At 41.0% G+C, this 10,196-nt stretch overlaps 1 protein-coding gene across 3 annotated transcripts in view; it reads left to right on the top strand.

The window, feature by feature from the left end:
* Positions 1-1,626: 1,626 nt before the first annotated feature.
* The window catches only part of RPRD1A (regulation of nuclear pre-mRNA domain containing 1A), a 75,527-nt gene continuing 66,957 nt past the window's right edge, over positions 1,627-10,196 (top strand). For 2 of the 3 annotated variants that reach the window (XM_059409478.1, XM_059409477.1), the window contains exon 1: positions 1,628-1,956. In XM_059409478.1, the coding sequence (XP_059265461.1) occupies positions 1,806-1,956 (151 nt within the window). In that variant the 5' untranslated portion in view covers positions 1,628-1,805. Of the gene's footprint in view, positions 1,957-10,196 lie in introns of all 3 variants that reach the window. The other variant, XM_059409479.1, reaches the window with a different exon arrangement.

Genomic DNA, 10,196 nt, shown 5'->3' with positions numbered 1-10,196 from the left:
TCTATAACTATAATTGAACAAAAAAACATATTTGATGCCTAGTTGGTGCAAAGTTCTTAAAACAGTCCTTCTCAAGAGATAATAATTCCTGGGGCCCTAGGTGGCTCAGTGGGTTAAGCCTCTGCCTTCAGCTCAGGTCATGATCTCAGGTACTGGACTGGAGCCCCAGATGGGTCTCTTTGCTCACCAGGGAGCCTGCTTCCCCCCTCCCCAGCCCTGCCCTCTGTCTGTTTCTTTGCCTACTTGTGATCTCTCTCTCTGTCCAATAAATAAACAAAATATTAAAAAAAAAAGTTCCTGTGGGTTTTTATTTATCTTTCTTGAAGTTTATATTTATATTTGGAATGTGACAGTATCTTTGTGTTCCCTTTGTGAACTCATAGTACTATGTCAAAATGTATGGATTTATCATACATCATGAGCCATTTGTCACATATCAAAATGCTGGGTTTAAAAAATATATTATTTATTTATTTAGGAGAGAGAGAAAGAAAGAATGAGCAGGGGGAGGGGCAGAGGGAGAAGTAGCCTCCCCAGCAAGTAGGGAGCCCAAGGAAGGGCTTGATCCCAGAATCCTGGGATCAAGCATGAGCCAAAGGCAAACGCTTAACCAAATGAGCCACCCAGGCACCCCGAAATGCTCAATTATGAGATTTCTGAAAGTAATTTTTAATTATGTAAGAAATACATGAACCCATTCTTGTAAAAAATGAAAACAATATAACCACAGCTCAAGGGCTCCAATTCTGATCCTGACTTTGACACCACTGTTAATGTGTGTATTCTTCCAGACTTTTTGCCATGCATTTACATACTTATGAATTCATATAAAATATATGCTTTTATTTTTTTAAAGCTTTATTTATTTAGAGAGAGAGCATGAGCAGGGGGAGGAGGAGAGGCAGAGGAAAAGGGAGAGAGAGAAGCTGTCGGAGTTGAGCAACTCGCAGCGACCAGGGAGCCCAGTGTAGAGGGGGGTACTCCATCCCACAAAGCTGAGATCACGATCTAAGCCGAAATTAAGAGACTGAGGGTCAACCGATTGAGCCACCCAGGTGCCTCACAATATACACTTTCATAAAACCAATGTTATACTATATTTTACACGCTAAAACAAAACAAAACAAAACAAAACCCCTCCAACCCACCATTGGATTTATTAATCTTTTAAACTGCTATATGTATTCTATACTATGCAGTTTCACCATTAATCTAGCCATTTACCTTCTGTGAACGTCCCACCTCTTTAGAGTTAGTGAGCCAGACTGAACAGCTAGCATACAGCTCATTGTGCAAACCTGCGGCTGTTTTCCTATCCCTGAAGGGAGTTAGCCAAATTGCAGGGTCACAGGGAAGGTTCAATTATGAAAATGTAATATATCATGCCAAATAGTCTTCCAAATTGGCTGTACCAATTTACACGCCTATGCAGAGATTTTTAATTCGTTTTCAGCAGATAATTTTACCCTAGAAGTCCCGGTTGGGCTAGCTCCACCCCTTCCCTGGCCATAACCCAGGCTGCACGCCCCCACGTGCCACCCAAGCGCCAGTTTTGGCCCCGCCCTTTCGCGCCGAGGACCAGCCGCTTGGCCTCGCCTCTTCCGAGGGCGGGGCGTGGATGGGCCCTGACGTCACTGCCGGCCAGACGCCATCTTGCTGGTTTGCGGCCGGTCTTGGATGTGGCGGCCGCGGTGGTGAAGGCGTGGGGAAGGGTGGGGTGAGGGGGCGAGGCCGCGGCGCGGGCGGCTAAACTCTCCTCCCCTCAGCCCCACCGCGTGGGACGGCGTGAACGCGGTGTCGGAGGGATGTCAGCCTTCTCTGAGGCGGCGCTGGAGAAGAAGCTGTCGGAGTTGAGCAACTCGCAGCAGAGCGTGCAGACCTTGTCCCTGTGGCTCATCCACCACCGCAAGCACTCGCGGCCCATCGTCACCGTGTGGGAGCGGGAGCTGCGTAAAGGTGAGTCGCCCCGCCGCCGGCCTGTTCCCTGGTGCCGCCGGGCCCCCTTCCCTGCCAGCCCCATTCCCCCAGCGACCCCAGCTCCCTGCTGCCCGGCACCGCCCTACCTGGCGCCCCCGGCTCCCCGGCGTCGGTGGTCCGCGGGCTGGGAGGAGCGGCGTGCGCCGCGCTTCCCGCAGAATCTGCGCCTTACTGTAGGTATTACTGCGTAGGGAACGAAGCATGCAAAACAGAACCAAAAGCCCTTCTGATTTAACACGGAGGCAACAGTCAGGGGCTCAGGGCTCTTTCCCTGTTTAGGGCCAGAAATTCGGGCAGTCAGGTATTTTCTTTCATTCTGTAGATAAAATGGAAGATAGGGCTGGAAAAGGGAAGTGGAAGTGGGAAGGAAAACAGATTGGTGTGGGGTTGGGAGTTAATTCCATCATTTCTATAACACGTCGACTCAGTCTTGTAAAATTAATAGCGGAATCAGAGTTTTGGAATCGGGGAATCTGAAATTGCATCCATGCATGATGCAGTGGATTTTTTTGTAGATTTGTTGGTAATTTTAGAGGACTAGGTTTCAGCGAATTTATTAACTGCCTGGATTGCAGTTGCCTCACGTCAAAATGAAGGAGTTAGATTGAGTGATTTAAAGTCCTTTCGTGCTCTGTGACTATATACTTCTAGGGCAGTGTACTTGTTTTGCAAAACATTAGTGCTCCTGTAAATGAAGTTAACTTTTAAGAGTAGTATGTGCTCTCACTAAAATATTCAGAATTATTTCACTTCTGCAGAGCAACTGTATCTGTAAGAACTATGTATGTTAGTGTGACTAAAAATTTTAAAATTTTTATTTGGGTCTGGGTTGGCACCTTAATTCTTGATTTATTGGAGAGAGAGAACGGCACTCCTTGTTACTGTTTCAGACCCCCCGATGTATTGATATGATGGTTATTAATTATGGGCTTTAACAACTTATTATTCAAAATAGATGCTTGATTACTGACCCATATGAAAGCCCTATCATGTGTTAATATGAGCGCTAAAATGTGGCATTGGCTATAGGAAGTGGAGAAGAACTGTCCTTGTGTATTTGCTTGTGGTTAATCTCTTAGGAGAAATGGACTTAGAGCCTTGTTTTTCAGTTCATATATAAGTGCATGTGTATTGGCACTCAAGGAGGAATTCTTCATCTGTGAGGGTTCAGAAAGGTTTGAGAAACCTAGGTATAAACGTCTGGAAAATAGCTGTGAACTTTGAAAAGGCAGTAATTGTCTTTGCTGCAGATTTTGGAAACACATAAAATCAATAAAGGATTGGTACCCAAACTGTCTTAAGAACTACTACAAATCAGCAGAAAAATAGTAATGCTGTTAAAGGCATTTCACATGAGGGGAAGCCTGAAAGGCCAAAAAATGATACTTAATAATCAGGAAAAAATAAACCGATGAGGTACCACTTTATAATCTTCAGTTTGTAAAAGTATGACAATACCAAGAATCAGTGAGGATGAGGAGAAACAGGAACACTCTTACAATGCTGGTTGGAGTGTAAAAAGATCAACCTAGTGACCTCTAATGAAGTTGAAGGTACATAGTATTTGACCTAGCAGTTCTTCTAGGAAAACTAGTACCTGTGCTCAAGAAATTACATTTATTGCAGCTTCTTAGTAGCAAGATTAGAAACAGTTTAAATATCTCATTAGTTGGGACTATGGACAAATACATTGTAATATTCATAGACTGTAATACTGACCAGCAGTTGTCATGAAACAATATGATTGAATTAAAAAATAACAAACAAGCAAAATGTTGAGCTAAGAAGGCAAGGTGCAGACCAGTATGCTATTTGCTAAAGTTTGAAAACATGCAAAAACAAATTCTGTGTTTTGTACCTGTAGTTACAGTTAAAACATGCATAGTGGTGATTAACATCATGTTGCAAGATAGTGGTTACCATAAGGGGGAGAGGAAGTGAAAGTGGATCTGTGTTATCGTATATTTCATTTATTTTTTCAAAAATTTGATACATATGGGAGAGTGATAAGGTGATATTTACTGGGCTTGGGGATATTTCCATACATAGAAGCTTCATAGTTAGGAAAAACTTAAGGCCTATAAAAAGATGCATTAGGAGGAGAGTGGTGTTGGGTGATGACGGTGATAGTGGTAGTAGTGGCGATGATCATGCTGCTGCTGCTGCTACTGACTGCCGTTTTGTTTGGTCTTGGATTATCTGCCAAAAGTTTCCTTTCTTTGATATGACTGTACTTTTGTAGGGTGCAGTCTTTGTGTCCCCCCACCTCCTCTGTAGTTCTCTTCTTCAGCTTTAGGATCCTGCATTGCCTGTAATGTAATGAGAATGAGAATGAATAATTTACTGAACATCAGGCATTGTTTTAGCCATCTTACAGTGATATCGTGAACCCTCATGTTATCTCTACAAAATAAGTGTTTATAAAATGAATTGAGGGTCAGTGGCTTGGGCCTCTGCTTTCAGCTCAGGTCATGATCTCAGGGTCCTGGGATCAAGTCCCACATTGGGCTCTCTCCTCGGCAAGGGAGCCTGCTTCCCCTCTCTCTCTGCCTGTTTGTGATCTCTCTCTCTCTGTCAAATAAGTAAAGAAATAAAATCTTTTTAAAAAACCAAATTGATCAAACTTGAAGTAAAGAAGCAAATGAATAAAATAACACATAACATTTTATGTTAAGTGTGGCATTCTTTAGTTTCTTGAAATGTTTAAAGAAGACAAAAATGTGACACTAGTAGGAAAAATTACTGTTTCAAAGATGAGAAGGAATAGGTAACACGATAATGTCACACATGGTAATCATTCAGTTTGGAAGATTTCCTTTCTTCTTCTACCTTCCTTATTTTTGCATCCTTCAAAGAAAGAATTTCTGGAGTGGGGACAAGAAAAAGAATTTCTCTTTAGAGGGATATCCCCGAAGGCCTTTATGAAGACTAAAATAGCTATAATTTCCCTGAGAAATGCAGTAGAATGTAACCAGAAACATGAGGATTTTGTTGTTTTTGTTTTGTTTTTAAATTTTTATTTATTTATTTTTAAAATTTCTTTTCAGTGTTCCAGAGTTCATTGTTTATGCACCACACCCAGTGCTCCATACAATACTACCCTCCATAATACCTACCACCAGACTTACCCAACCTTCCACCCTCCTCCCCTCCAAAACCCTGTTTGTTTCTCAGAGTCATAGTCTCTCATGGTTTGTCTCCCTCAGGATCTTGTTGTTTTGTAAGAGCTTTAAAAAAAATTTTTTTTTTTTTTAGAGATTTTATTTATTTTAGAGAGAGAGAGAGATCAGGAGCTGGGGGTGGGGTGTGGTAGAGGGAGGAGCAGATTCCCGCTTAGCAGGGAGCCCTATGTGGGCCTCAATCCCAGGACCCTGGGAACGTGACCTTAGCTGGAGGCAGATGCTTAACTGATTGAGCTACTAGGTGACATATAATAACTTTATTGAGATATAATTAACATATTACATAATTCATTCATTTAAAGTATACAGTTCAGTGGCTTTTAGTGTATCATATAGTTATGAGTCTGCTACTACAATTTTAGAATGTTTTCATCACCCAAAAAGAAATTGGCTTTTAGGCATCATCCCTAACCCCTTCCACCTTCCCCAGCCCTGGGCAACAATTAATTTACTTTGTCTCTGCAGATTTGCCTATTCTTAGCATTTTATTAAATGGAATCATACAGTATGACATCTTTTGTGACTGATTTCTTTTGGTTAGCATGTTTTCCAGGCTCATCCATGTTGTATTATAGCATCTATCAGTACTTCATTCATTTTTTTTTTTTTTAAGATTTATTTATTTTAGAGAGAGAGTGTGGGTGGGAAGGGCAGAGGGAGAGATAGAGACAATCTTAAGCAGACTCTAAGCTGAGCATGGAGCCTGATATGGGGCTTGATCTTATGACCTTGAGATCACAACCTGAGCCAAGACCCAGAGTCTGACAAATAACCGACTGCGTGGCACCCCAGTACTTCATTCCTTCTTATGGCCAAGTAATAATTCATTATATGAATTTTTTTATTCATCAGTTGATAGACATTTGGGTTGTTTTCATGTTTTGCTCTTATGAATAATAGTGCTATGAACATTTGCATACACATTTTTGTGTGGGTGTTTTTTCATATTTTTTGGAAATACACCTATGGGTAGAATTGCTAGGTCATATAGGAACCTTGTGTTTAACCTTTTGAAGAACTGCCAGACTGTTTTCCACAGTGACTATCATACAGTCCTGTCAGCAGTGCATGAGCATCTAGTTTTTCTACATCTCTGCCAACACTTGTATTATCTTTTTTATTATAGCCACCTTGCTCAGTGTAAATTGTTGAATGATTGTGATTTTCATTTGCATTTCCCTGTTGGCTAAGGATTTTGAGCATGTTTTCATGTGCTTATTGGCCATTTGTATGTTGTCTTTGGAGAAATGTTTGTTGAGATCTTCCCCTCACCCCTTTTTTTAATGTAGGCTCCATACCCAGGCTGGAGCCTAGTGCAGAACTTGAACTTACCATCTTGAGATCAATACCTGAGCTGAGATCAAGAATTGGGCACTTAACCGACTGAGCCACCCAGGCGCCCTGATCCTTACCCATTTTCAAATTGGGTTATTTGTCTTTTTATTAATTGAGTTACAAGTGTTCTTTTTTTTTTTTTTTTTTTTTAGATTTTATTTATTTATTTGACAGAGAGATTACAAGTAGGTAGAGAGGCAGGAAGAGAGAGAGAGAGGAGGAGGAAGGAGGCTCCCTGCTGAGCAGAGAGCCCGATGTAGGGCTCGATCCCAGGACCCTGGGATCATGACCTGAGTTGAAGGCAGAGGCTTTAACCCATTGAGCCACCCAGGTGCACAACAAGTGTTCTTTATGTATTCTGGATACTAGTCCCTTATCAGTTACAAGACTTGTGAACGTTTTCTTTCATTCAGCAGTTGTTTCTTCACTCTCTTACTTACTGTCTTTTGAATGCAGTTGTTTTCATCTCTGACTCAAGTTTGGGGCTGAATTATAAAACTATTAACATATATCACTAATTATATGTTACTCATTGCTATGGAAATAATGACCATGAACATACCAGAGTTTACAAAGCAACTCTGATATTTGGGCTCTTTTCTACACACAAACACAATAGAATTGGCCTCAGTCAGTTGAGCGTTTGACTCTTGGTTTTGGCTGAGGTCATGATCTTGTGGTCACGGAAGGGAACCCCATATCAGGTGCTGTGCTCATCATTGAGTCTGTTTCAGCTTCTCTCTCCCTCTTATTCCTGCTCTCTCACTCTCTTTCTCCAAAAATAAAAATTTTTTTAAAAGATTTTATTTATTTGACAGAGAGAGATCATAAGTAGGCAGAGAGAGAAGGGGAAGCAGGCCACTTGCTGAGCAGAGTCGGATCTCAGGACCCTGTGATCATGACCCGAGCTGAAGGCAGAGGCTTAACCCACTGAGCCACCCAGGCACCCCATTCCTCAAATACTTATTGAGAGAGCTCCTGCTCTGTTGCTAGACCAAGGATGATTCAGCAGATAAGACACACATAGCTGTCTTCATGGAACTTACATACCAGTCAGGGAAATGGACTCTACTAATTGTACCTGAATAATGATACAAAGAAGAAATATAACTGGAAAACTAGACTGGTGGCAATCGGGGAACGCTTCTTTGATTTGAGATATAAAATATGAATAGAGTTTACCAGAAGTTTACAAAATATATGGACAATTTTTACTGTTGTTTTAGTCGTTTAAATGTGGTTTTATGTAGAACAAATGTTACTTGACATTGTAAATATAACAGTTCATGGTTCCTTTTTGGAACTAGGCAGGATAATGAAGTAAACATTTTAGATAAAAACATTTTTTTAAAAGATTTTTTTTTTAATATTTTATTTATTTAGTTGACAGAGAGAGATCACAGTAGGAGAGAGAAAGGGAAGAGATCACAGAGAGAGAGGAAGGGAAGCAGGCCCCCCGCTGAGCAGAGAGCCCGATGCGGGACTCGATCCCAGGACCCTGAGATCATGACCTGAGCCGAAGGCAGCGGCTTAACCCACTGAGCCACCCAGGCACCCCTTTTAAAAGATTTTATTTATTTATTTGACAGACAGAGTTCACAAGTAGGCAGAGAAGCAGGCAGAAAGATAGGAGGAAGCAGGCTCCCTGCTGAGCAGAGAGCCTGATGCGGGTCTCGATCCCAGGACCCTGGGACCGTGACCTGAGCCGAAGGCCCCACTGAGCCACCCAGGCGCCTCTAGATAAATTTTTAATGTTCTATGTCTACAAAGAACTTGAAGTGATTTAAGATACTTTATTTTTTTAAAGATTTTATTTTTATTTATTTATTTATTTATTTATTTATTCAAGTAGGCAGAGAGACAGGCAGAGGGGGTGTAGGCTCCCCACTGTGCAGAGATCACAATGTGGGGCCTGATCCCAGGACCCTGAGATCATGACCTGAGCTGAAGGCAGAGACTTAACCCACTGAGCCACCCAGGTGCGCCTAAGATATTTTAAATCTTTTTGTTTTTAAAATGCATTAAGAGGATTATAATGATTAATATTATGGTCACCTTGCTGTGACCTAGGTTTTTTGGACATTTTTGGTTCTGTAGCATAACACTTGGCTGCTACCAGGCACCTATTAGTCTTATTCTTCTTTTTACAGCTTTTCCTTAGTCCCTTCTCTAATAGTCCATACTCTGATAACTGAGAAATTAAGTAAAAACTTCACTATGCTTATGTTAATTGCCTGGACTTCCCAGGTGTATTAAAAAATATATAGCAGTATCTTACTAATAACATGCCCAAAAAAATAAAACTCGAAAGGGAAGAAAGTTTATAAAGAGAGGAGTAAGACTCCTTTCCATTATTCTTCCCTTCCTTACCTACGCATTTTCCCCACCTAGAATCAGTTTGTTAACAATTTGTATATTCTTCCAGAATTTTCTATGTATATATAGCAATTTATATGTTATAATTTCATTATCTTGCTTGGACAGATGGTAGAGTATTATATAGATTAACATATAGACTTCTCTTGCTTTGCATTCTTCTAATATATATTTCAGATTGTTGCATATTTGTGTATATGGTATTGCCTCCTTTAAAAAAGTTAGAGCAACAGGGTTGTCCGGGTGGCTCTGTTGGTTGTGTCCAACTCTCAATTTCATCTCAGCTCATAATCTCAGGGTCCTGGCATTGAACCCTGCATCAGTTCCACACACACAGTAGGGGTCTGTTTGAGGGCTCCCCCATCTCTCAAATAAATAAATAAATAAATAAATAAAATCTTTTAAAAAGATTACTGCATGTATTCTGTTTTATGGGTGCACCAAAATTTATATAACCATTACTTTTACTGGTGAACATTTACGATGGATCTGTTTTTTAATATTAAAATTTGTAAATATTAATTTATGTTACTAAATATTCTAGATTCTTCTGTAGTGATTTCCACTGACTTAAGAGACCATGATTGAAGTGATAGCCATTATAGAAGTAATAGGCATTAGTGTATTACACCATTTTTTTTTTAAGACTTTATTCATTTATTTGACAGAGATCACAAGTAGGCAGAGAAACAGGCAGAGAGAGAGGAGGAAGCAGGCTCTCCGTCGAGCAGAGAGCCCAATGCGGGGCTCGATCCCAGCACCCTGGGATCATGACCTGAGCCGAAGGCAGAGGCTTTAACCCACTGAGCCACCCAGGTGACCCTAAAACCTTTTTTTTTTTTTTAAAGATTTTACTTATTTATTTGACACAGGAGAGAGTATTACACCTTTTATTTTTTTTTTTAAGATTTTATTTATTCATTTGACAGAGAGAGACACAGCAAGAGAGGGAACACAAGCAGGGGGAATGGGAGAGGGAGAAGCAGGCTTCCCACCAAGCAGGGAGCCTGATGCGGGGCTCCATCCTGGGACCCCGGGATCATGACCTGAGCCGAAGGCAAACGCTTAACTGACTGAGCCACCCAGGCGCCCCATTACACCATTTTTAAAGTTCATTTTTATTCCCACATATTTTAAATGTTTCTTTTATTATAAAATTTTTATCTGTATTTGGTATAATTTTATTGTCCTTCTGTTTCATTTGTGTCTCTATTCATGTACCACTATCACACTCTGGTATGTTTTCATACCTGGTAGGACATCTCCCCACCCCAGTCCTTTCTGCCCAGCCCCCTGCAAGTTGGTTTCCCCCTGACCCCCAGTTGT

The sequence above is a fragment of the Mustela nigripes genome, chromosome 8, assembly GCF_022355385.1.
Source record: "Mustela nigripes isolate SB6536 chromosome 8, MUSNIG.SB6536, whole genome shotgun sequence".
NCBI classification, from domain to species: domain Eukaryota; kingdom Metazoa; phylum Chordata; class Mammalia; order Carnivora; family Mustelidae; genus Mustela; species Mustela nigripes.
This window is presented reverse-complemented; position numbering and strand designations above follow the sequence as displayed.